Genomic DNA, 27,925 nt, shown 5'->3' on the forward strand with positions numbered 1-27,925 from the left:
AAAGCTTAGCTTGAACACACCTGCTGGAGAGCATGGGACAGGACATAAGCAATCAAGGAGGTATTACTGGGGGAAGAAACAGGACTCAACCAAGCTCAAACAGCTTCTGAACATGGCTAGAGAAATTATTATAACAACATGACCCTAACATGGCATCTTCAGCCAAACATGGGAGAACCCTGCCTCTCAGGTCAACCAAGAGCTAGCCCAGCCCTCTGCAGTCAAACTATCAAAGCAGGGAAGTGCAAGGTGGGGCAGGCCAAGGTAACTAACTTGGCCTACAGGGTAGGCAGTAGCTGCTTAAAGCCAGAGCCAGCTGAAGTGGAAGCCATCAGATTAGCCAGTGCCCCAGACTCAAACAGATCCAGGCCTTCACTGGGATGGCAGAACACCTAGGGGGTTTGTACCCTACTTCAGCTCCATCCCAGCCCTGCTCATGGCACTATATAAAGTTAAGCCAGACAAGGTGATCTACAGCAAGCAGAGCTGGGGGCTCTCTCTGTGCTGAAGGTGGCCCCAGTGCTGGTAGACCCACATTCTGACAAGCCCTTTATGGCACTCGCCAATGCCTTGCATTGTGCAGCTGCCAAGAACCCCCACCACCCACTTTCCTACCCCTGCCCCAAGGGAGAAGGGCACAGATGCAAAGGTGGGTCAGGGTTGACCTAAACAGGCTCAACTTCTCCCAGGGTGGGAAACAGGCAGCCAAATTTACTGACCCTCAGCCACATACCACCATCTTCAGAAGCTCACAAGTCACACACTCTGTCTCATGGCATGGTACCTGCTGAGGTGTGGGGCTTCTGTCCCAATACCCCTCCACTGGGTTTGGACCACCTCTTGCAGCAAGGCAGAAGCTCTGAGGGGGCCCCCTGCCCCCGTACATGAAGCATGGGAGAGGTGGGGTACCAGGTGCTGTACTTTGAATGAGCCACAAGGGGCTCATGAGCCAGTGTGGCAACACCTGGTTTAAAAGGTGCTTCTTTATGGTAACAGCTGGCACCTCAGGGTTCCCCCTCCCCCACCCTTTGCCTGTTTTCACCTTGAAAATAAGAGCCTCAGAGACCGACTTCCCTGCCTGCTGCAGGATTCAACACCACGAAACCTGAGCTGCTGTGGGGGATTCTGTGGGGCAGAGGCAAAAGGGCAGAATGGTTACAATGCAGTGAAGTCCCTGGCTTGCTCGCACACCTTAAACAAAGCTTCCAAGCATTGGCAGGAGTTAGCCCACCACCCCTGGAAGCAGGAATGCTAATTCCATCCTGGCTGCCGACCTACTCTGCCCGTCAGTCCACAAAATGGGCTTTGCAGAGCACACGACGTGTTTTAAATTTTTTTTTTTAATCTTTTCTTTTTTTTTTTTTTTTTATAAGCACATCTGTGCTTTGCAAACAGAATCAGGACATTAACAAAGATCAGCTTCTCAGAAGAAAAGCGTTTCTATAGAACAAGGACATTACACAGCTCAAAGCAGGAAAAGAAAATATTTACAAAATACAAGGTGGTTTTTTTTTTTATATAATGCTAAAAGGGTTATTCAGAATTTTCAACCTTATAAATAAAAAAGCACTTATGCAAAGGGATATGGTAGCATTGTTTTAAAGAAACGATGACAAATCCTTTAAACTAGAAGAGAACCAAAAACACTAGATAATGTTGAAAATTGTGAAAAAACCCCAACCATTAAGCAGTTTAGCTACTATTTCTTTACGATTACAAAATGGAAAAAAAAATTATGTCTTTTTTTTTTCCTTTTGGTGATGTGATTATACATAAGACAGGCACAATGCTAACAACAGGAGAAGGACCAAGAGCCGCACCACTGGGGTCAGAAAACATTAGAGGCAAACAGTGTGTGGGATCCAAGAGTCTCGGGGGCAGGGGAGAATAGGTGCGGGGAGTGGTGGTGGCATTTTAAAATGAAATACACCTGTCAAACTTCATGGTCATTGTCAGACCAAAAATGAAACAGACTAAACATTTGTTTTTAAAATGTGTGTGGCAGTGGAGTTAAGCAGTGGTGAAAAACTAATTCCTGATCTCTTCCTAAGCCATGAGCCAAGACAACTCTTCAGAATGGGACTTCTGAGCAGCACGTAGCACCTGCTTTTTCTTAGGGCTTTTATTTTTAAATAGCTCAAACCAACTGAGGTGAAACAAAAATTAGCAGCCTATGCACCGCAGCCTACACCCTTCACAGGGTGAGCTGCCAGAGTCCTGCTCCTCCCAGCTGAACACACCTCCTGGCAGCTGCAGCTCAGGCTGGCTTCTAAGCAGTAACAGAGGTTGACACTCTGCTAGCCAGCTGCTAACTTAGCCTGAAACTTACTGTGATGGGAAGAACATCAACAAGGCAAATTCACAAGTGGGTAAGAGAACTGCATTTCCTGCAGCAGAACTTGGACATCTGCATGTCGGAGCCGAGCAGAGGGAGTCCTTAAGGGTACTGGAAAAACTCCACTCCTGCCGAGGAGCTGAACATGCTGCTTTGGGCTCCCACTTCCTTGCTCTCCACCTAATGCAGAACCACAAGGTGTGAACTGAACCAGGCTGCTTCTGAACACCCCCCCTCCAGGCTGTGCATTAAGCAGCTGTGAGGGGCCTTACTTTCACTGGCCGACGGAGGCATGCCCATGCCCTCCTTGAGGCAATCTGCTGCTCTAAAAGCATGAGTGGAGACAGGAAGAGATCAAGGGCAGTGCAATGCAGCCTGGGGAAGTCATGGAGGTATCACCTGGAACTACAACCTAGCAACCAAAGTGACACAGGGAAGGGAGGAGGGGGAGAGATCACTAGTGCAGGGAGGTTGCATTCCACAGACATCACTTTTCATCACTAGTTTCACTCTGCTAAAACTTTCCAGGGAGGAGTCAGCAGAGAGAGAGAGAAAAAGACCCTTTGCTTGAGAAAACCAGCCCCCCAGTCTGCTTCTCAGCTAAATCCTGTGCTCTAGGATCATACAGCCTGCACCCGGGGAGGGCGGAAGGCTGCCTGACAGACTGCTCTCCGCCCAAGGCTTCACTCTGCTGGGAAGAAGCGAGGGGTTGGGGAGGTGGGCTCTGACTGTGTGACAAGGAAACATGGAGAAAAAAAAAAAACAAAAAAAAAAAAAAACAAAAAAGGAAAAAAACAGTTTCTAAACTCCTTAAATTCACTAAAAACTGTGAAAATTCCCGGCAGGATGTTTGAATATCAAACGCAGATTTCGGAAGCTTTAATGCCAAGAGTTAGTTCTCTGTGTTGGTTTCGCTCCTTCCTTCTCGTCCATCTCTATCTGTGCGCCGGCCGCTGAACTGCTGCTGCTGAGGAGGCCACGGCTGGGTTCCGGCTCTTGGGGCTGGGGAGCGCCGGCAAGGGGAGGGTGCTGTCTGGCTCCCGGGCCGACTTGCTGCCCGATGTGCGCCGGGTGCAGCGTGACAACCGGTCTTGGGGATCAGCTTGGTCCTCGCACTCCGTCTTGGGGTTGTAGGCGAGTGGGAAGTTGCGTCGCTCCCAGGGCTGCACAGCCTGATGGGGAACAAGGAACAGCTATTTGCAGGGAGCATAGGTGCAGATGTGCACAGGGGCCCTTTCGGGTTATACTCACAGAGCTAAGGCAGGGGTGCAAGTGGGTTCCACCTCTTACCACTACCGGGGGATGCACCATCGGGGGGGGGCAGCACAGGATCCCTCTTGTTCCCTGCCCACGATCCACCTCCCTCATCTGGTGCCTCTGTCATCACAGTGGAGAACGGAATGGAACGTGGGGCTGCCATGCAGCCCCACCAGCCAGCCCCACCAGAGGAGAGCATGGTGGGGGAAGGGAGAGGCACAGTTACCCAGTGACTCCACTCCTTTCCCTGCTGTGCTTCCCGGGAAAGCCCTGAACCACAGGACTCTGAGGAACCGCAGCAGGTAAAGAAGCAGAACATAGGGCCATCAAGTGGCCCCACCACGCAAGCCCTCCAGCATGGCTGTACCAGCCCTGTCACCTCCAGCTGTGCAGACAACTCAGTGCTTGTACCTGGAAGTGGTACACATGTACTGGGAGAAACTGCTGCCCCTTGTTCCAGCACACTGTACCCATTATAATATCCTGCTGGTCTGGTTCACTGTATTGCACCTGCTTATACTGCTGGGCTTCGGATATCCCACCTCTATCCACTCATCCTTGACATACGACAGCCCTGGCCAAAGCTCCCTTTAAAGGTGCTTCACATATTGTGCAGGTTCAGCCACTGCATGGGGAGAGTCCACAAGGGACCAGGCCAAAGCCAACGCCCCCCAGTACTGGCAGAGTGAGGCTGCACCACCTATGGCCAGCCAGGACCAGAGCTAGCTTATTTCCCAAATACATACAAGGGGAAAAAAAGTGAGACAAATTGATGCAAATGGGAAGTATCATTGGACTTTAATCCCCACCACACCTCACACACACGGGCCACATGGACCCAGTTAGATCTCAGTTCAGACCTGCCAAGAATTCGCTCCTCCTCACTTTTCAGCTTGCTGGAGAGCTTTAAAGGGAGAAGCATCACAATGTAGCTGCTCAAAAAACTAAAACACACATCAGGTGGCAGTAAGATCAGCTGACACAGCCCCTCACACTGCAGAGAGTTTCACTTGGGGTCATTTCTGAGCATTTGTTCTGCCCCCACGTTAATATCGTAGGAGGATGAGGTTCTTCGAGTGCTTACAGCGAAGGACAAGTGCCCAAGGAAAAGCTGCCAGACAGGTCAGATCTGGCCTTCCAAAGCGGAATAAGAACGGATTTTTCCTTCAATTTGGCAGTCTCCCGCAAACTCTCTGAACTATTTTCCCAGGGAAGTAAGCTCTACTTTGACAAACATACCAGAAGTCTAAATTAGACATTTAGCCTCAAAAAACCAACAGCTCCTCAGTCCTGGACCCTTCCACCCACCAGAAGGGACAAAGTTCAGGCAGATGCTCACCTGTTCGTCAAGACCAGCCTCAGGGGTGGAGCAACGGGTGTCCTCATTGGACAGCAGTCGCATGGAGTCCCGGGAAAGCGGCGTGAGGGGAGCTGAGTGCAGTTCAGGGCTGACAGGACTGCATGGTGAGTGAGTGTGGGAAAAGTCAGAATGGGAGTGGCAGGTGCCCACGTCAGGGGATGGTGGCTGGGGCGTGCAGGGGTTCCCCAGCTGAGGGGTTGTCCGACCGTCTGCTGATCTGTAAGACCTGGAATTTTTAAAAAAAAAGCATTTAAGAGGCTCATTTTACATTTCACCACTGGCAATCCTCAAACGCCTCATTTGCCACTAGCCATACCATGCCCTGGAGCAGTGTTACACGACCCGCCCCCCTCCAAATGTACAACATGATGTGCCAGTCAAATCAGCAAGACAAACATACCCAAACTGAGTCACTGCTTGGCCTTAGTCCTGCAATCTGTCTGATCTGACCAATGTGTCACTGTATCAAGTCACGCTCAGAATCATCTTTTTGGGAGAGGTTTGGTTTGTTGTGGGGGAGGGTGTGGGCGGGGGGTGTTGCTTCTGTAGAGCACATGCCTACTATACATCTCAACACTGTATACTTATAGTAGCCACCCCCCAAAGCCAGGCACTTAAGTCAGTTTTCCTGTGTTCTCCTGACACCACCTATACACCAGGTAACAAAGCCATTTGTCCAAACAGCTGAACTACTAAATAATGGTGACTTGAATATAATGACCCCTTTGAGCAGGTTAGAAGCCAAAACCCGAAGAGAAAAGGGAATATAAAAATGAGGAAGTTTGTCAAAGACTCAAACATCAAACCTGAGGGATTTAAAACCCTTCATAAAGGCACAAACATCTGACACAAAGGGAATCACCAAACAAACGTATGGCTGAATGGCAAAGTTCAAAAGGGTTGTCTGAACTCATCATATAGAAATCCAACCTAGTAAAACTAATAAAAAGGAGCACATGCTACAGCTGGAAAAAAACAGAAGGACTAATCATGCTTTGTTCTTCACATTCTAAGACAAAAACAGCCAAGGTATTCTCCAAGTACATCAGAACCAGGAAGATCATGAGATCATCAGTAGGAGGGTCTGCTTGAACAATTACAAAGAAGCTAGACAATGTATTTGCATTGCTCTTCACCACAGAGAAAATGTTGGGATATTATCCATCTCACTGTCTTCTGGTTCCAGGGATGAAGGAATCAAAAGTAGTAGTACTGGAACAAACCGATACATTGGACAAGAATTTAGTCATCAAGTCCAAAGGGTAAGTGTTACCCAAGAAGAACATGGCTCAGAGCAGCTCTTACAATCTTGTTACACTGAATATCTGGAAGGGAACAAACACTATACCCAGGATTTTTTTAAAAGACTGTAGACCAGTAAGCCTTATTTTTGTATCTGGCAAAACAGTTGAAATTATAGTTAAAAAAAGAATCATTAACCCTCTAGATCAGCGATTCCCAACCTGGGGTCTGTGAAAAAAAATAAAAGATACTTTCTATTATCATTTTTATGTAAGTTTTAAATAAATTGCAAGGGTACAATCTATTATTTTTAAATGAAATATCTTCCAAGAATGTTAACTGCTGTCCAAAAGTCACTGTGTCCCTTTTCAGTTAAGTGTACATAGTGGCTAGAATCGGCTTTGACGGGGGAGCGTGAATGGTTGGTTGGGGAGCGGGGTGTAACTGAGGGGTCTGCACTAATGAAAAAAGGCCAGGAACCACTGCTCTAGATGATAGTAAAATAACAGGATCTAAACTACCATGGTTGCTGTAAAAGCTCCTCGTGATTTCTGGCATCAGACGGGGATGGACAATTCACACAACAGCATCCCATTGGAAAAGATCAGCCAATTAGAAGCTTACCAGTTCCACTGCCGTGTATTTGCAGACACTCCATTGCTTCCCCAAAGCCCAACACCTCTTAGCCCCTACTGCACAAAGAGCCCTTTAAGATTCTCCAATACTACTGCTATTCAGGGCATGAATCTCAATAAATCAGTCTTTTGCACCCTGCTCCCTCTCTAGAGAAAGAGGGCTTTTTAGTTAACATCAATACAAGCCGGAATGAAGGACAGCTTTCCCACACAAGGCTCATCCAGCAAAACTGAGAAGCAGCAGTCTGCGCCCCCTGAACATCCTTTCCAGTGGCATTAGAGAGCTTGGAGCACCAGAATGGCCAAGGCCAGGACAGCTGCAGAGAGCAGGCGACTAGGCTTACCTGCTGCCTCGCCGCTGAGGGGGCAGACTGGTGCTCCACAGCCACCTTGCCCGCTCAATCTCTTCACACTTGGCATGGAGAGCAGCAAAGGCGGAATCAGACAGGTCCTCTATCTGGAAAGGGATGGTCATGGCAGTGTGAGATCTTTGACACAAGGGGTTTGCATACACAACAACATTATACTGGCATAACCCAAGGTGTGAATTTACACCAGCACAGCTGGAGGACTGTGCGAGAACCTTTTCTCAGTTTAGCTTAGGGAGGGGGTTTAAGCTAAGTGGAATGCCAGAGTTAAGTGCGTCCACACAGGCTGATACAGCTCCGCTGGTTTAACTAATAGTGGTATAATTACACCAATAAAAGCGGCAAAGCTTGTGTGTGTAGACAAGGCTTCAGGTCTTTCTCAAAGGCTAAGGCACCTCATGAAAGAAACCAGCCTCCTGGCTGGAACACAGACACATGCAACACTAACTAACTAGTGTATTCTACCTCAGCAATCACTTCCCCCCCAGCGTGGGTATCAGCTGGGCTTTGTACTGAAAAGCAGGAAGGACTGACCAAACCCTTCCTATTAATCTCTTAATAGCAAATCAAGATGCCTCACACCTCTGAGACACGTATCAGCGTCTCCTTTCCAGGCACTTCACACTCTCTTGTGCGGAACATCCTACTTGAAAGGAAGTTGTGGCTACCACCAAATCCATCCTCAGGAGAAGGAAACTCCTGAATTGGTTACAGATATCAAACAACCATCATTACCTCCTCATTGTCTTCCTCTGGGCTCACTTTCAGAGCACTGATGTCCACTTCACGCCAGCTGCAATACACCATTGAAAACAGTGTCAGTCACCGTCATGGGAAAGCACGTGTAACAGCCAGAGTTTTGGGTGGGGATACTGCAGGGGAGAGGAGCAGTAAACCCACCTTGTACACATGGTAATTTTGCCTCCCCAAATAACTGGTGGCCTACAGAAAGGCTACAACCTACTACTAAGTGACAAATTCCAATTCAAGTAGTTACCTTCTGCCTCCTGAACACCCCCAGCAGTTTCAAATGCCTATGAAATTTTTCACTTCCAGTACTACTGCTTCATTATGAACAAGTGTCATTCCATACAAATGGCCACCGCTTTCAGAACTTGGTCAGCAGGAGTACACCTACGGGTGAATGCAATGCAGGAGGAGACAGGAGCACCTCCCAAATCTGCCATCCTTGTGTTTTGGTGAAGGAGGACAAGGAAGGCTTCTAACCCTTCTCTTAAGGCATGCCTCCTTGCTGGTCTTCCCCACTAAATGCTCCCCTGGTCCAAACCATTCCATCTCTCCAGCCCAACTCCCATGGGTGCTGGTGCACTGTGCTGCAGTGGGCAGAGCCTGCAGCAGGGGAAGGAACTAGTTTAGGTCCTGCAAGGCCTCCTCCTTCTCCACACTGAAGAATCAGGAGCACCTACAGGTAACAGGTGGGCAGAAGAGACCAAAGATCGCCTTTGACGGAATGATATAATATTTTAAAAGGTTAAATGATCTCTCCGGGGGTTCTAACAAAGCATTCTAAACTAACACACTGCAGTGCAGAAAGTGAGCAAGCAGCAAAGAGCAGTGAGCACTTAGCATGGATTGTGAAACAGCCTCAATCTCACTTGAGTTTTTACAGGTTGAACCTCTCTCATCCAGCACCCTTGGGACCTGACCAGTGCCAGATGAGAGAATTTGCTGGACAATGGGAGGACAACTTTTTCTAGCACATTACCAACATTTCCACTTCTTACAAGGTCATTTAGGGGATTAAATTACATTTACGTAACAGCACAGAACACAGAGCCAGGACTGGTAGCTGTAAACAAACTTTATGGGACTGAGGGAAACTTGGCCACACCCATAAGTGGTCATCAGGCTAACTAAAATCATGCCAGATTATGGAGTTTGCCACACGAGAGTTCTGGATTAGAGAGGTTCAACCTCTAATCACTTTTCAGTTGTCACACACACTCCTGCACACGGGTGTACTGTTTACATTACAAATGGAGCAATGGAACATCTTCCTTGTTTAAAATAGTTTACACTGGAATTCTTAGAATCTGATTACATTTCTATTGGTTGTGTGTTCCATACAGTTTTTATTTTACAGAACTGAATATTGCAGAAAAGACAACACCCTTTTAAAAATCAGAGAGAGGAGAAAGTTACATTTCATTATTTTAGGTTCTCACCACAATTTTGGGGGTATTCTGTGGTATTTTCTGCCTCAAAAAAAAATTCTTTTTGAAGATAGTAAGTTTTTCCTCCACTGCACAGATTGAGTCCAGACAGATTTATTTAGCCAAATGGCAGCAGAAGCACGTTTCACCTCACAAGCGATTAACTCCAAAGTCTTATTTTGCACCCTGAAAGGCTAACAGCATAAAATCAGAGACTCTTAATTTCTCTACCATTTCATTAACAGACAATTAACAAAAGGAAGCTGCACTGCCATATGACACATGCTCTACTCCTGAAGTTTTGGTTATATATGAAATATAACTACTGTTTTTGTTTAAAAAAATATACATGAAACAAGGAAGATGAGATACACTACTGTGGATAAATTAGTTTTGCTTTGAAGAAAGACTTGTGAGGGGGAAAGCTTCTAGTCTGGTGTCACAGCTAGTGACACCTCCATCTATTAGAATAGATCTAACTATCTGTAGGTGTTGAGGGGGCATCTTCAGGATTCAGAGTGAGCAAAACCAGCTGCAATGAGGTTTAATGTTGCTATCGCTATTCAATCAAAGGGTACTTTGTCTTTGACCAGCATTGGCATGGGGCAACTACCTTCTTCCCAACACTGTATTCATAAGCTTGTCAGTCAGCCCCTATTTATTACAGGTTGAATCTCTCTAATCAGAAACTCTCTTGTCCAGCAACATCCATAATCTGGCATGATTTCAGTTAGCCTGACCACTTATCGTCAGTGTGAGCAAGCTTCCTGTGGTCCCATAAAGTTTGTTTACAGCCACTAGGCCTGGCTCTCGGCGTTCTGTGCTGCGATTTAGCTATAACATACCCCTAAATGTCTTCTAAGTGCCCAGTGAGCAGCAGAAGTGTTGGTAATGTGCTGGATAATATTGACCTCCTGTGGCCTAGCAAATTTTCTCCTCCACCACCAGTCAGGTCCAGAGGGTGCAAGACAAGAGAGGGTCAACCTCTAACTGTACTTGCAAATCCAGAGAAAGTTATAATTACACACACAAAATGACAATATTGACATTCAGGCTGCCCAGTAGGAATCAGTGAGAGAATATGATCTTCAGACAGTGAGGCTCCCTATGCAGTGTAACCCCTTCTCCATGTGGAAGACGACACTGCAGAACGGAAGCTGCCCAAGCACATCAGTCACTCCATGCTAGTGGAAAATCATTTTCCCGAGCAGCACTAGCAGCTGCTCAGAGAGCTCCACGGGGGTTAAGTCCCAGGACAACAGCATACTAACTACACTATACTTCCCGAACAGGGGAAGGTGAGGCACACTGCCCGGAGGCTGGGAACGCACAGCACACATACCTCGGTGTGAGGATCTCTTTGTATTGTAGTTTCTCCACACGAGTTGTTGCAGCAACAGACATTGGGATGACAATGTTATTGATGTCAAAGGAACTTTCACCTCTCCGCCTCCTCGGTTGCTGCAAAAGACAGACAAAAAACCGGTGACGAAAGCAAAGGGGGAGGAAGGGCCTTTTGGGTTCACACTAGTGGTGGGGGGAGAAAACAACACTGACTGACTGCTTCTCTAACGAGCAGCCATCATCTGCTATTACTGCCCTCTCCCGGGGGGGAGCTGTTAGCCAGAGGAGCGCCCTACACAGAGTGCTTCACTCCGCAACTGCCAATCCAACACTTTCTTCTTCTTATTGATAATAAAGAATGACAACTCCCAGCTATTTTAACAAGAGGAGCTAGAAGGGAAATTCTAAATGGGAAGCACCATCACCAGCATTCCCTGTAAGCTGAGCACTTGGGTGGCCACCCAGCAGAGAGTCAGGTGCCACCCAGCTGATTAGCAGAGCTGCCCACAGCTGGCACCCTCTGTTTCTACTGGTGGTGCACATCCCACATCCCTCGGTGCACATAACAAAACTTATTCTGCCATGGAGGGAAAAAAAATTAGGGAACAATGGTCTCAGGCCAGCGCTTCCCTGTAAGCTGAGTGCTTGGGCTACCAGCCAGGGTGCTAACCAGCTGACTTGCCGAGTGCCCACAGCCACCCACGGTGGGGGCAGCGTCTGTTTCTATTGGCAGTGCACCTCCGCACATGCTTCTGTGCATATGAAATTCAGTCTGTCCCTAGATGGAAAAAAAAATTTGAGGGAAAACCTGGTCATCTCTCCCATCTATATTCTTGTGCCTTGAAAAATTCCACTTTCCATGCAGTGAGAATTCTATTCATCAAAGTCACGTATGTTAAGAGGGAGAGGGGAAGAAACAGAGGAGGAAGTTACTTTTTTTTTTGCTTATTTGTTTTAAACAAAAGTAATCTGAACTAGTCTTAGCTCTCTAGTACACATATTTTAAACACACGGTTCAAGACTTTACTTTACTATTTAAACCTGTAGCCATCCTGGCTTTAAGAGGCAACTAAGGCACAGTCAGAAAACTAGTAGGTCTTTCACAAATGGGTAAAACCTGATTTTCAAACAGTTCAATCCATCTTCCCATCACCTTTACCAAGGGGATTTGCCATTTACCCCTTTATCTGCCTCCTCCATGTCCCATTACATGGAACACGTGGCTTTCACTCGGATAGCGTAAGACATGCAGGCAACTAATTACACTGGATCCACAATATGACACTAACAAAAGTTGGATAACATGCTTTGATGAAATGTGCTGCAGAAGTGGAGGCACCAACGGATTAAGAAGCCTCCAAGAGCCATGTATGAAGCGCTAGTGTTGAGCTGACTTACAAGAAAAATTCTGTCTCTGGATTTGCTAAAAATAGTCATGTGACAAACATCAAGTGGTTTCTATTGTTTGCCTCCTCATAGACCAGTACTGAGGTGTGAAGCAATGTTGACCAATCAGAGGAAATATGCAAATTTTGGTTACCTGACTGCACTAATGTCCCCCCCCACACACACACCCCCAAAAATATCTCCTGTCCCTTTAGCACATTAAGTTTAAAAGCAGAAGTTTTGCACTTTGGGAATTTACAGACAAAACAGAGCTTTCTACTTCTGACAAAAACATTCAGAACACATAGGAGCTAAAAGGCAGGTTCTGAGTACGTAGTACACCCAAACCCTATAGCACTTGAAGTCAAGACTCCTAGTCAGTCAAAGAACTCTTTGGGTTCGGACCAGAGTAAACCCAACACCTAAACGGACATAAATTCACTGCTTGTCCTGAAACTTTCAAGTCTTTCCCTTACTTAATTGATTTAATTCATGGTACAATTAAAAGAAAATGCCAAAAATATTCAGATGTCAGATCATCAAGCACAGGCATAATGTAGCAACACAAAGATGTAGCATCTCTTCAATTATTTAGTCCCAGAGAACAGAAGGGAAGTAAGTGCAGCTCTAAAAAGACACCAGCAGCAGCCACCATTAGGAACATTCAGAGTGGGCATGTCACGCCCCAAAAGGCATTCCTATTCCTCAGGTGCAGGCAGGATCTGAGAAGGGCAAGGAACAGGCTCAATGGGAAAATAAGACACCTTCCCAGAACCCCAATACAGAAAATAATGGGTGCTCCCTGCTTCTAAGCCCGTCACTAAATTTTCTTGGGAGGTATAGAAGTTCTTCTGACCAGGACTTTATTCCAGCAGCCAAAGATGGCAGGGGGCACACCAAAACCAGACTGCAATAGTTCACTGATGCGGAGATAGGTGAGCCAGGGATCCAGACACACAGCTGGATCCTCTCTACATGTGTTGCCCTTGAATTTATTTGCAGAATACCTCCTACAGTAAAAAGGAACCACAACTTACTAGTCCTTTACAACTAATCAACGAGAAAGGCATGAGCTAGTTCACAGTGAAATAAAATGCTGGACCTTGGTCCACCCTCCTCAGAAGGATTCCCAAAGCATGCCTTCTCTACCAACTCCCCACAGGTCAACTTGGCTTTGTCACCAGTTTGACAAATGGAGGAAAAGACCGGCATTTCACGTCAGTGACCGAGGTGAGCAAGGAATCCAGTTACAAGTCACATGAGACATTTCTGCGCCACTATGATTCAGCTGTAAAACCAGTTCCAATGCACCTAACAACATTCTGATCACCCAAACGATTCTGGCTAGTAGGATGCTTTATAAACTCAGAGCAAACAGATCTGTCCCAGTAGTGCTACAAGCAGTCCACTGAGCTGGAGACCTCTACATGCCCTGCTTGGGACCTTTTATTGGAGGGACTGGCACTGCCTCATGTGGAAAGGCAAGCCCACTGGCACCACTATACAAGCTAGGGCAAACAAACTCTATTCAGGTCTCTGTTAAAAAGGCTAATCATAGCTAGCAAAACATTGAGAGGCTATCATCTACTCTCGTACCTCCCAGCCTGGGCACACCAAACCATGGTCATGAAGGAAAGACCAACACCTCTTTCTCAAGTTCCTTGCTGATGTTGGCTCAATAGTTCAGCAGAATTTACAACTGTTTTTCATGAGCTCAATAGGACTACAGGATCTGGGAATAAATGGAGCCATGTGGTTCTAGTCTTTCCAGTCAAGCTATTCCAGCAAGTAGTGCTGGGTGGAGCTTCCTCGCCTCTTCAGCAGCTTTCCCAAGTGAAATCCCCCAAAGGTCAAATTCTGCCACTGCTTCAATATCTTCTGCAAATCTGAGGGAGACTAAAAAGAGACCTGGTATAAAGGGGTGGCTGTGGTCTGACTAGGCACAACAGAAGAGGGAACCAGAGAGTCCTGTCTCTACTAGTGATTCGCTTTATGAAGATGTTCAAGCCTGTTCACCTCTCTGCTTTGGTCTCCCTTCCTGTAAAAAAAAAAATGCAAATAGTGCTGGCCCACTGCTGTAAAGCAGTCTGAGGTCCACTGATGAAACAGCAGTGTGAGAGGAAGTGATTTTGCTGGCATCAGTGTACTGACCCCCACCACATGCCTCCTTCCCATCAGATTTAATCATGACCATCCCCAGGCTCTTGCAAAGAATGACAAAGCCTGAGACTTGGACTAAGGCTGAAGCTCAACCAAGGTAAGACAATTAAAACTAAACAGCAGAAGGAAACACTGAGAATACTAAACCATCAAACTGCTCAAGCAGTTAAGGCCATCTGCACAACCAGGGCCAATTACTAAGCTTATAATTTGCTGTTATAGTCCCAAAATGCACCAGTGACCACCAATACTGTCAATCTATAACTGACTCTCAGCAGCTCAGCCACTCTGTCAGTGCATGACCATGCCCTGATCAGATACTTACAGACATGCTAGAGGTGCTCTGTGAACTCGTGCTGGCAGGAGCAGAACTTTCAGAGGACGTGGACAGCTGCCGCACTATGGGGCTATGGGATATAGAGGCTGCTGTCGCCGCCAGGTAGCTCGGGCCTCCAACATCTGTGTGATGCTTTAACACTACAGGAGAAGAGAAAAACGGACAATGATTTTTTTAGCAAAAAAATAAATAAATAAATAAATAGGTTTACAGCATGTGCTTAAAAGTAAGCAGGGTTGAAGACCACCGTGCATGAAGTAGAAGCTTCCTCTCACTGGAGCCGCCAGCTTTGCAGGCCCTGGAGGAATGAGCCATTAGAGCACGCAGGAATAGCTGCAGGGTAACAGCAGCCCATTAGTCCCAGAAGCAGCACACTCCCCTTCTCCAAGGGGAAAGAGATTGGGAATGCAGCAAAGCCCAAGCTCCGGCTGAGAGACCTGACTATGGGAGCCTACCTTCACTTCTCTCAGGTGAGTGGTCCCACAATTGCTTTTTATCATGTGCAGGAGGCAGGATAAGTGAGCGCTCTGGCGCTCTGTTGGCCTTGGCCACAGCCATTAGATCATCTAAGGGCTGCCTGTGGGCCTTGTCTGGCTGGATTCTGTGTGGTGAGCATTCTGAGGAGGGGAACAGAAAAAGAGCTATGAAACATCTGTTTTCCCCTTCTCTTTGTTAGCACAGGAGAGGCACTGGGGCAGATGCAGGTAGAGCAGTGGAGTCCTTTAGGACTGCCCATGTCTGACCAGGAAAAGTCACATTGTGCAGGAAGTAGCTCCTATGCCATTTAGGCCCAATTGGATTCTCACCTGCACACACCGTATCTCCATCCCAGGTCTTGCAATGTAACTGCCACAGGCCCAGTCTAAAACTCACCATAAAGAGGGCAGTCACATGTAGGTCTCTTTTTCACTGCACTCCCTTAGGTAATTAGCAGGGTTAGTTGGAGTTTACAAGCAAACCCTTGTGAGAAAAAAGGGACTCTTACTGGCTGCAGTGAAGAAGGAGTTGACCAACTTGTGGCGGTCTCGACGAGCAGGGTCAGATAGGCTGTTGGCAGATATGGAGGCTCTATGCTTGAGCGAGAGCTTTTTCGGAGGTTTGATCTTCTCATAGGGCTTGTTCTGCCACTGGGATTTCAGCATGCTCTGGAAGTGCAGGCTTGTCGGTACATCTGCAGACGGGTACAAAGAACAACCAAGTCACGCTTGAATTCAAAACGTGGACTAGATCTTTCACCCTGGACTAGAGCCCAGGAGAGATCACAAAGTATCTATGCTGCAGTGGGATGGCAAAAGGCTTACTCCCTCCTCAACCTCAAAGGGAGGCTGAGATTGGAAGGGCTGTCTCCTCTTTAAGAAGAAAGCACATTATTCCACCTAACACAAGGACCTTCTTGGCATGGACACTAGAACAGGTAAGAGTCCAGTGCCCTTCCACATTCAATCTCACCAGCCCCATACCATCATCCTCCATCTACCAAGAAGATGGAACACAGACATAGCACACCAACATTACACTGGGAAGGGCAGGAAGGGGAAGATGCAACTTTCATCCTTCATTTAGGGTCAAGATAGAAGACTGGACACATCCACTTAATGGAGAAAGGCCTAAAAAGGGAGTCCACTTTAGAAAGCCATTTACAATTAATTGATCCTCATTAAAATAGGAAGCCACTTTAAGCTACCAACAATGGCTCTTATAACCTTACCAGTCTGAGCACAGAGGAAAAAGCAGACCCAAAACACGTTCAACCAAATAGATACTAAATAAATGGATCAGTTTTATGTGCTCTAGAGACTCTCTGATGCTGTAAGTCACCAAAAAGGGCACCTTCTGAAGAAATATATCAGAGGGCTAGCTGTGTTAGCCTGCATTTGCAAAAAACAGCAGCAAGCCCTGTGGCAGCTTATGGCATAAGCAGATTAATTCCACATATGGAATTTCCACTCCACGCATCTGACAAAGGGGGCCTTCGCCCACGAAAGCTTATGCTCCAAAATATCCGCTTGTCCGTAAGGTACCACAGGACTTCTTGTTTCTTCTGAAGAGAGGGGGTTTCTGAGGTTAAAAACACTGCGGTCCTGTCTTCCAGGAGAATTTCAGAATGAGATTGCTATCTGCCAAGACAAGATATACAGCAAAGTCTTCGGGATATATATTAGTTGTGCACAGCATCTGCCTAGTCTAGGCAGCAGGAGCTACACTGCACCAGCTGGATTTCAAGGACCTTGCTGCACCAGCTGGATTTCAAGGACTGTGACAAACAAAACTCTTTTACATTGGAGGACCATCATGACCTCTGCATTCCTGGCCAGTCCCAAGTGAGGGAAGGTATTGCAGGCTGCTGCTGCAACTCAAGAATCTCACAGCAACTGTGAGGATCCAGGAGGATGTTGCCTAAGGCTTGCCATAGGCCATCAATACGAGTTCCTGTCCATCCCTCAAATGCTGCTGCAATCACAAGAAGGAGTCTCGTGCCAGGCTTGCTGCACATTTCTCTCTCTCCTCCAGATTGTATCCTGGTAAACCACGGACAGTTTCCCCCCAGCCCCAAGTCTCTAACATGGAATAATTATCTACTCATCTACTGTGGTTCCAACAAGCTCATGGGTACGCAGATGTACTGACACACTCCTGCTGCATTTCCACTACATATATTCAGCCCCATCCCCAGGTGTGGGCACATACAGACCCCTGCACTCACCTGATGACCATGCCTATACACACATGGTCTCAACGTAAAACTCCTGGTCCCACCATAATGCACGTACATAGTCCTGGCATAAACCCATTGGCCCAGCTCACCCTATGGGCCACTCTCCTCTTCTCACAACCTTCTCTTCCCCAGAAAGCTTAACCCTATTGAGCTTTAGGAGACAATGCCTGAATTAGCAGAAGCCACTGATGAAATGGTACAGCATTGTCCTTGCACAGACAAGTTAGGAGATCACAGCTGCCCCTCGCTGGCTAGAAGACAGTCACCAAACAGGCCTTGGGATCCCAAGTGGCAACTCCCCCACATGAGGAATTGCTTACAAGTCTCACACTGATTTGGTTGCCAAAAAATATGGCACACAGTAGCAGAGCATCCTGCATGACGTCTGTTTTGTCCCTCAGACACCAGTCATCAGGGTTTCTCTCACTGCTCACAGAGCAGCAGGAAAAGCCTCAGCCTGAATAGAAGAAAGTGGTCTGCTGATGTAAACGGTGAGAAAGGAGGCCTGTACCCAATGCCACTACCTGCTATCTAACATACATTACTGGTAGCCCATCCATCTGCCTTCCTGCTACACAGCAGCAGAACAACTGGCATCTTGCCTCCACCACCAAGGAAACATCTCAACTGCTCAGGTACCTCATTGCCTCAGGGACTAACACCTTCACCACAACTGACAGAACAAATACTGACACCCATAGAGAGAGGGCAACATCCCTTTCTCAGATCCCAAGGACACACAGCATTTTCATAGTGCCTTTCATAAAGCAGCTCAGATCAGAGCTGAGACCTCTTCCTAGCCCCTACAGGACTGATGTATCATTTGAAATCTCTAGCACCCCCATCCACAAGCATCAAGCCTCTTGACTTGACTTAAACCCTTGTACTCCAAGTGAAGCATAGGTCAGCTACAAGTTTTCCCCCCACCTCGGCGTCTTGAGACAAAACATCTAGCTGGCTCCAAGGAGTACCCCAGGTGCTGTCCTTCAATCTCAGCAGATCTTCTCCACGCTCTGAGGTCTTCCTCTTTTGCATTTTCCTTGTGGGTTCCAGGTGAGAGGCTGGTGGACTATCACCAACCCGCTTACGCCCCACAATACGGGTCAGCAAGTTTATCAAGATTAATTATTTTAGTGTGTAACTGGAAGAGAGGAGACTTTGAACAGTGCTTGAAGCTGCCACTGGAATTCCCATCACGCCCAACCAGTTGGCATGACAAGCAGAGGTTGCCAATATGGCCCAAGGGCTGAGGCAAATGCAAACCATGCACAGGCAGGTTGGGGAGCAGGACAGAGCCCAGCAGCAGGGGACAGGGTGGACTTTGTTATTAACGACTGGACCGTGGGTTCCAGGAAGAAGGTGCTAAAGTGGTAGACATAACCTGACAGTGGAGGCTTCTGCTTTAGACTGCTATCTCAGAAGGAAGGCAAGCAGTGACGTGAGTGCAGCTGTCCTTCCATCCCCAGCACTGGAGCACAAGGAGTTCACAGAGGCATGCCCCATGCAAAGCCACAAGGAGTAAAATTAGTCAAAGCAGCAGTCAAAAAGGCTGCATTGTGGATTTATGAAACTGATTTGCCACAACATGTATTCACTTCATTTGTCTCCCTCCTCCAGACCATGCCACAATTTATTCAGAGGCTTGAAGATTTACCTACTATGGTATTTAACAGGGCTTCTCACCAGTTGTGATACAGTCTACACATTTTCTCTTTTACTTAGAACACAGCTGCAGTTCTCTTGGGGAGCAGCAGGTGGCGATCAGACAGTGCAGTTTTCAACCCAAGTGAACATCCTTGTTACCAAGGTTATTACATCATCTCAAAATTCCCAGACTAAAAATCAAATGAATCAGACACCTGGAAGGACACAGCGCTGATGATGTAGCACTGCAAAGGATTAAAACCCATGACATACATGCCTGCTGACCAAAGTGTAACATGGATCCTCCTCCAGAGGTGTGTGTCTGGCACATAATGGCCAAGAAACCCAGCCTTGGGCACCACAGTTTTAAAGGTGCCAAAGAGAAGTGGATTCAAGATGAGAGTTTAATGAGAGAGAGCCAGTTCAAGTCCAGGCACTGAAAAAGTTCCATCCTCAAGTTCCTCCAGATTTCCTGTATGGAAACGTACCACATCTCTCCAGCTAGTCTAGAAAGGTTGTGTTATATTTTTGGAAGTGGGCACAGCGAAAATTTGAGAGAGAGAAAGAGAAACAGAGAATGGCCAGTCAGGTTCATCCTAGCTGTGACTATGGAATCTCTCTGTCAGCTGGGGAATTGTGATGCAGCCACAAAGAATATTACCCGGATTTCCCTGCCCCCAACAGCCCACCTTCTTTCAGGTTGTGAGAGGATTAAAACGCCAGCCTCTGGGATAATCAAAGGAGGTCACACATGTCTCGGAGGACTGAGGGCAATCTAAACTAAGACAAATGGTCGTGTTTTTTATGGGTTAGTAAACATGCTTAACACCGAGTTCAAGGAAGATTTTATAAACCGAACAAGTCAGGTTTAAAAATGTCAGGAGATCCAGACAACCCCTATGAATATGGGATTTACTCTACTTGTGACTGCTAGTCTCTGGCTGTGGCAAGTGACTGATTTGAAAGTTTATTCACCCTCAGAAGTATCTGGCCGAGAGTGCATGCAGGGGGTGGAAGAAAAAGTCCTTCATGATTCCTGGAACATGTTTACACCTTGAAGCATTAAAACTTAAGTTCCTATCTAGGATCTGAACGCTCACAAGAGATGCTCCACACTACTGTCCCGACTCTACTAACCCCATTTTACAGTTGTGGAAATTGACTCTCAGAGATTCAGCAAGTTGCTCAAGGTCACCCAGGGAGCCAGCTGCTGTCAGCCTGAGTGGACGGCCTTGAAGGAAGCTCTCTAGCCACAGAGCAGGGATAAAAGTGGAAGCTGCAGTGCAAGCTCCCCCAAACTGCCACAAGCCAACATGTCTCATACCTGAGGTGGACAGACATCTTCTAGTGAAGGACTAGGTTCAGCTAACATGGCCTATTCACACTGAGAGGGTGTGTCTGCTGAGAGCACCACCAAGGGAGCCAGCATGTATCAACTGTAGTGAGGTTTCTGTGATGGGGGTCCCATATGTAGAGACACTGATAGTTCTTGGTCACCACAAACCAGGCTGGTTTTTAGCTGATAGCTCAAGGGATCTGGAAACCATTACCAAACACAATACACTTCATAGACTGAATCTGGAAATGCTGCCAGGCTTTGCTGTAATGCACTACAGTCTGTTTATCACCTAGGGCGTACGCCACTAATGGAGAGACCTTAAAATATAGGCTTAGCGCTCCCAAGAAATCCTGTAATGGGAGTTACATCCTCGTACTAGTTGTACATTAACCTCAAATTCACAGCACATTACAGGTAATGCAGCTAGAACAGACCCTCCTTGGAGCTAAGACACACTTTTTATATAAATGTTTCCGAACAGTGTGATCAAATACATTCTAGATTGGTTTCTAAAACACAGGCAGCAGAACGCTTAAAGTCTGATGCAAGGCTCCCAATCAGCAAGTTCTGCTCTCTAAGCCCACAAAACCAGATGCCAAGCCAATGACACACCAGTGCATTCTCATAGTAATATGGAGTCAGTATTTATGAATTTCCTTTCACCTTTCCGCTAAGGTCATGTCTATCTCCCTCGGTCAACAACAGCAGCACACACTTCAGTCCAAGCAATGTGCCTAGTACATTCCTAAGGAAAGTGGATGAGTATCTTAGGGCAGGTCTACACCACCCCCAGATGATCAACCCCTCAGGGTCAATTTCCCCAGATTGGATTTTGCACATCCAGCAGAGATGTGATGTCAATGAGACAAACTTCCCCTGTACAGACATCCAAGCCAGCCAAGCGCAGATACATCCATTTTAGCTATACCACTGCCATAGCCAGAACTGCATATAGGAGGTCAACTTTCTTAGCTTACAGTAGACATAGCCTAAAAGTCCTACAGCAGAGCCAGGTGGGCAGGTCCTCGAGCAACTGGATTACAGTAGCCCCAGTGCTACCCAGGCTCTGGCCTATTCATTTCATGCCCTTTGGTATTTCTCTCCCCAAACCTCACTGGCCATTTCATTAAGTGCCTGTGCTTACCATCTGGGAATGATAGAACAGGGTGGACGCAGGAGTCCAGCTGGGAGAGGCGCTCCAGCAAAGGGGCTTCATACTGGATTTCTGGAGACAGGGAGCTTCGGGTGCCACAGAGGACACACATTGGGTTTACATCACAGCTGCATCGCACCATGCTGTTACGCTGAACCTGTCCCAAAAAAGAACATATATTTCAATATACTAAGCTCAAAGCAGCTATGATGTTTAGCCCTGCTCATTCCACGCACAATCCCCCCGGCCATTTGCTGAAAAATCCTAGAAGCCGTATCCTTTTTAGACCAAAATACGAGCTGCTAGCCTTACGAACACTAGGAAGAGAACTTCCTCCACCCCGTATCAAGTTTTAAACAACCAAAAATCCTACTGAACACCAAGATGTAGCTAACCTTGACTGAACATTCTGAACTGTGTTGACAAGGAGGTTTTCAATCAACTTGAGATGGCTCACGCCAGCTAACTAAGGGGGAAAGCACTTTACTTTCTAGCCTACACAAGGCCAGCATGAGAAATGACTGTGCCGAATGTTGACATTACAGCTATGGCTTGAGAAAGAAAGAAAGAGGGTTTTCAGTGATGTTAGCTCAATTAAGAGGGGCACTTCAATTCACTGATGTACAGACTAAGGCCTCAAAGGACCACTAAGATCATCTAGTTTGATTTCCCGCATGACTCTGGCCACAGACTCTTCCACCCTCAAAGGTCTACATCAAGCCCATAATTTGTGAGTTACATGAAACATTTTTGAAAGACACAGTCTTGACTCAGAGTTCAAGTGATGGCAAATCCACACACCCCTAAGGCATTGTTCCAACTGGTTGTTAACCACTCTGTTAAAGTTACCTACCTCACATAACTGTTGTTCTTCAAGATGTATTGTTCATGTCCATTTCAAGAAGGTGGGTACATGCTGCATGCAGTTGCCAGGAGTGCTCCCACAGCAGGACCCATTGGGTTGGCTGGGGAGCCTCCTGGAGCTGCACTGTCATAGCAATGCATATAGGTCTCTGCAGCATCTTTAGCTCTATCTTCCAGATAGTCCAACAGAAAGAGCCAGGTAGGTGGGTCTTGGAATGAAGGTGTGCAATACATCTCAAAGAACAGTTACGAAAGGCAGGGAACTGTTTTTATTTTGAGTGATTGTTCACGTCAATTCCAAGCAGGCAATTCTCAAGCAGTTCGTAGGAGGTGAAGGCAGATTTTATGAAGTCAGAGACCATTCTGCTAATTGCAGCAGCATCTCTACCCTTCTCTGCGATGACATAGTACAATGTAAAAGTGTGAACAGATGACCATGTCACTGCCTTGCAGAGGCCTTAACTAGGGAACTGCAGCAGAAATGCTGCAGAGGAAGCTTGCACTCTGGTGGAGTGCGCTGTTAATGCTGGAGCTGGTATCTTTGCTAGATTTTAGCACGCACTGATACAAGCCATGATCCATAAAGGGATCCCTTGGGATGACACCTGGAGCCCCCTCAGTTGCTGAGCAACCGTAATGAAGAGCAGCGTCATTTCCAAAATGGCTTTGCCGGCTCAATGTAAAAAGCTAATGCTTGTCTGACATCCAAGGAATAGAGCAGCCATTCCAGTTTATCAGCATGAGGCTTGGGGGTGGGAGGGACAATGCTGGAAGAACAACGTACTGATTTATGTGAAACTGCAAAACTATCTTGGGAGGAAAGCTCAAGGTGGCCCTATACTTTGTATTTATAAAACGCAGTACGAGGGGTCAGATGTCATGGTCTTGAGCTCAGACACCTCCCCCCGCCCACACTTCCAGACAGTATTCCTAGGCCAGACTGCACAACCGCTCCAGCTGGGGGTGGCCTGCAAGCTGGGTGTTTGAGACCCCGGTCTAGATCCCCCTCCTTACACTCCTGCACCAGGGAGTCCACTAGAACCAGACTTTATGGACCTCACTGTGAAGCCAGGGTCAATGGAGCTACATGGAGTTGGAACAGGTTGTCCTTGCATGGGAAAAACACCACACTGGTGCCTCCTCAGTCCACTACTTTAGTAGGTAAGCAACCTCCATCCATTATCTTTTCTTGTGCGGCACCAACGAATGGGAGCAATGCCAAGCTCCTGCACTGGAGGAGGTCTTCAGTACCACGGAACGGTGATACCAAGGGTAGCCAGGAGGGAAGATGTAATTGGGGGAGAACCTCAAACTGAAAATTATCTGAACTAACGAACAATTTAATCAAAACCCACTAAGTATTTTTAACTATTTTTGTGCAACGAGAAAAAGTCAACTGGGGGTTTGCTTACTGTTAGCAAGAGAAGAGCTCCTCTAATAAAAGTCACTGGTGATAAGATATACACTATCAGAACAAAAAGCAGTCAAGTAGCACTTTAAAGACTAGCAAAATAGTTTATTAGGTGAGCTTTTGTGAGACAGACCCACTTCTTCAGACCATAGCCAGACCAGAACAGACTCAATATTTAAGACACAGAGAACTAAAAACAGTAAGCAAGGAGGACAAATCAGAAAAAGATAATCAAGGTGAGCAAATCAGAGAGTGGAGGGGTGGGGGGGGAAGATCAAGAATTAGATTGAGTTAAGTATGCAGACGAGCCCCTATAGTGACTCAAAGTTCACATCACGATTTAAACCATGTGTTAATGTGCCAAATTTGAATATAAATGTCAATTCGTCCACTTCCCTTTCTACAAAAGGAGCGATAATTTCTTTTCAGTAACACACATACCTTGAGGTCATTGACAGAATGGCCCATTCCATTAAAATGTTGACTGACTGGTTTGTGGATCTGGAGTGTTTTGATGTCTGTTTTGTGCCCGTTGACCCTTTGTCTAAGGGAGTTAGAAGTCTGTCCGATATACAAAGCATCTGGGCATCGTTGGCACATGATGGCACGTATGATGTTAGTAGAGGAGCATGAGAAAGTGCCCGTGATTCTGTGAGTAACCTGCTTAGGTCCAGTGATGGTATTTCCAGAGAAGATATGGGGACAAAGCTGGCAGCGGGCTTTGTTGCAGGGAAAGGTTCCAGGACTGGTGTTCCTGGGGTATAGACTGTGGCTGTTAGTGAGGATCCTCATGAGGTTGGGAGGTTGTCTGTAGGAGAGAACAGGTATGTCACCCAGGGCCTTCTGGAGTGTAGCATCCTGATTAAGAATAGGTTGTAGGTTGCAGTGGTCTGAGTTGGGGGGCTGTAAGTGATGACCAGTGGTGTTCTGTCCTTGGCTTTTTTGGGCTGATCTTGGAGTAGCTGGTTTCTGGGTATGCGTCTGGCCCTGTCGATTTGGTTTTTTTTTTTTTTTTTTTTTTTTTACTTCTCCTGGTGGGTAACTCAGGTTTATGAATATTTGGTAAAGTTCTTGTAGTTTTTGGTCTCTGTCAGCTGGATCAGAACAAATGCGATTATACCCAAGAGCTTGACTGTAAACAATGGATCTAGTCACATGTGCAGGATGGAAACTAGAAGGGTGTAGGTAAGTATAGTGATCAGTAGGTTTTCGGTACAGTGTGGTACTGATCAGGCCATCCTTGATTAGTACTGTAGTGTCCAGGAAATGTATCTCTTGCATGTTGTAATCGAGGCATAAGTTGATGGTGGGGTGCAGATTGTTAAAGTGTCTGTGGAATTCTTCTAGAGCCTAAAACCTACTAGAACCTGATCGCTATACTTATCTACACCCTTCTAGTTTCCATCCTGCACACGTGACCTAGATCCATTGTTTACAGTCAAGCTCTTGGGTATAATCGCATTTGTTCTGATCCAGCTGACAGAGACCAAAAACTACAAGAACTTTACCAAATATTCATAAACCTGAGTTACCCACCAGGAGAAGTAAAAAAAACAAATCGACAGGGCCAGACGCATACCCAGAAACCAGCTACTCCAAGATCAGCCCAAAAAAGCCAAGGACAGAACACCACTGGTCATCACTTACAGCCCCCCAACTCAGACCACTGCAACCTACAACCTATTCTTAATCAGGATGCTACACTCCAGAAGGCCCTGGGTGACATACCTGTTCTCTCCTACAGACAACCTCCCAACCTTATGAGGATCCTCACTAACAGCCACAGTCTATACCCCAGGAACACCAGTCCTGGAACCTTTCCCTGCAACAAAGCCCGCTGCCAGCTTTGTCCCCATATCTTCTCTGGAAATACCATCACTGGACCTAAGCAGGTTACTCACAGAATCACGGGCACTTTCTCATGCTCCTCTACTAACATCATACGTGCCATCATGTGCCAACGATGCCCAGATGCTTTGTATATTGGACAGACTTCTAACTCCCTTAGACAAAGGGTCAACGGGCACAAAACAGACATCAAAACACTCCAGATCCACAAACCAGTCAGTCAACATTTTAATGGAATGGGCCATTCTGTCAATGACCTCAAGGTATGTGTGTTACTGAAAAGAAATTATCGCTCCTTTTGTAGAAAGGGAAGTGGACGAATTGACATTTATATTCAAATTCGGCACATTAACACATGGTTTAAATCGTGATGTGAACTTTCTGAGTCACTATAGGGGCTCGTCTGCATACTTAACTCAATCTAATTCTTGATCTTTCCCCCCACCCCTCCACTCTCTGATTTGCTCACCTTGATTATCTTTTTCTGATTTGTCCTCCTTGCTTACTGTTTTTAGTTCTCTGTGTCTTAAATATTGAGTCTGTTCTGGTCTGGCTATGGTCTGAAGAAGTGGGTCTGTCCCACGAAAGCTCACCTAATAAACTATTTTGCTAGTCTTTAGAGTGCTACTTGACTGCTTTTTGTTCTGATAGTGTATGGACTAGCATGGCTTACTCTCTGGTGATAAGATGTAAGTGAAAAGACAGCAGGTCGACCAAGACCCACACCCACACCCGTCTAGGGGACTTCTCAGCTGACCAGACAGATACTACTAGAAGAGATGCCTTCCGATGCCTGTGCAATGTGCATACACCTACTTGAAACTGGCATGAGCAATCACGTGAAGAAAAACCTGCATCTTTTTTTCTAATCTCAGATTGGAAACTGAAGCTAGAACAATCATTGACCTTGTTGTGCTTTTCTCAGCTAGACTGGAGAGCCATATAGTCAGAAATCTCGTTCCCACATAAATACCTATGAGGCAGTGATCAAAGTCTTCATTGAACCTTCTTTAGAATAAGTCCAAATCTCTTTAAACTTTCTCCCTGCAAGGCATGTTTTTCAATTTTCAATCATTCCTGCAGCTCATTCCTAAATCCTTTCCAGTTCAACAGCACTGCATTAGCAACTCACTGTTCAACTGGTTATCTATGGTGATCCTTAAGTGCCTTTTAAATGTCACTGTGTATCACGGCATAGTTCCCCCATCTGGTAACAATGACCTACCTTCTTTGTTCTGAAAGGCGTGTCCTTGCATTTGTCTGTGTTAGGACATATGTAATTAACATGAACCCACATCCTCAAGTGAACCAGATTACTCATTACAGCTTCTGTCACTATCAGCATTTACCTCTTAAATTTCACTCATCTGCAAGTTTTAGCAGCAATGATTTCATTAATTTCTTCCAAGCCACTGAAAAGTATTCAAAGTCACTGGGTCAAGAAAAGATCTTGCAGAACCCTTTAGAAATACTCACAACCGGATGATAAATCCCATTTTACACGTGTATTAAACTAAACTAATGTAACTGATCTAACAACTGAAATGTGCCCTTTTTGTTCACGAATGGAGTACCACACTGAACCAACTGTCTAAATGATAGTACCTTGAGACTTACACTTCCACGCAGCTCACTGGACTTATATAACCTTACAATAATACAGTCTGGATTGAAACCCTTTGTGCACTGCTGTAACAAGACTGGTTTGTCTGTATAACGGTTCTTTAATCAAGAGCCACCCCAAATCCAACTAAACTTCCACTAAGCATGAAGCCACAAAGATTCCCATACCTCCATTGCTAATGCGGTCCTCTAGACTTGTGTCTAAATGGTTTGCTATGACCAAAGGACGGAGATGGTGATGCTGCTTTACAAAATTCCTTTCTGCATTACTTACCCAGACGACATCATAAAAAGCAAAAAGTGAGCTATGATAGTCCCTCCACAAAGAAATGTGCTCTATCTCCCACTCTGCTCCAGCCCCACCTCCCATCCACCTCTCCTCCACAGCAGGGCTGGACATTGCTCTCTCTAGAGTTTGGGTGAGCTACAAGCAAGACTGAAGAGAGAAAAGTCTTACGTTCCCTGAACCAGCTCACCAGAGCAAAGCTCCTTTCCTGCTTCAGCAGCAGAAACAGAAGCATTGCAAGAGGAAAGGACGGCAAGAACACATGGAAGAGCATAGGAAAAGGGGAACAATACAGGAAAATAAGATCATCTGTCTCAAGACTGAAGGTAACAGATTATTTTTATATTATACATATTATGAAATCGGGTAACAATGCCTATAGTTAGGGCTCCAGGTTTCCATGACCTCCAGGACTTCTGTGAGCCTCTAGTGTGCCTGACCCT

At 46.3% G+C, this 27,925-nt stretch overlaps 1 protein-coding gene across 4 annotated transcripts in view; it reads right to left on the minus strand.

Moving 5' to 3' along the window:
• Positions 1–730: 730 nt before the first annotated feature.
• KANSL1 (KAT8 regulatory NSL complex subunit 1) overlaps positions 731–27,925 on the minus strand; it is a 171,516-nt gene continuing 144,321 nt past the window's right edge. For 3 of the 4 annotated variants that reach the window (XM_074979002.1, XM_074979001.1, XM_074979003.1), the window contains 9 exons: positions 21,442–21,607; positions 15,584–15,769; positions 15,054–15,215; positions 14,587–14,738; positions 10,714–10,832; positions 7,933–7,990; positions 7,174–7,286; positions 4,932–5,178; positions 731–3,507 (listed from right to left, as the gene is read on the minus strand). In XM_074979002.1, the coding sequence (XP_074835103.1) occupies positions 3,271–3,507; positions 4,932–5,178; positions 7,174–7,286; positions 7,933–7,990; positions 10,714–10,832; positions 14,587–14,738; positions 15,054–15,215; positions 15,584–15,769; positions 21,442–21,607 (1,440 nt within the window). In that variant the 3' untranslated portion in view covers positions 731–3,270. The remainder of the gene's footprint in view (positions 3,508–4,931; positions 5,179–7,173; positions 7,287–7,932; positions 7,991–10,713; positions 10,833–14,586; positions 14,739–15,053; positions 15,216–15,583; positions 15,770–21,441; positions 21,608–27,925) is intronic. The other variant, XM_074979004.1, reaches the window with a different exon arrangement.

Source organism: Carettochelys insculpta, chromosome 28 (assembly GCF_033958435.1).
Source record: "Carettochelys insculpta isolate YL-2023 chromosome 28, ASM3395843v1, whole genome shotgun sequence".
NCBI lineage: Eukaryota > Metazoa > Chordata > Testudines > Carettochelyidae > Carettochelys > Carettochelys insculpta.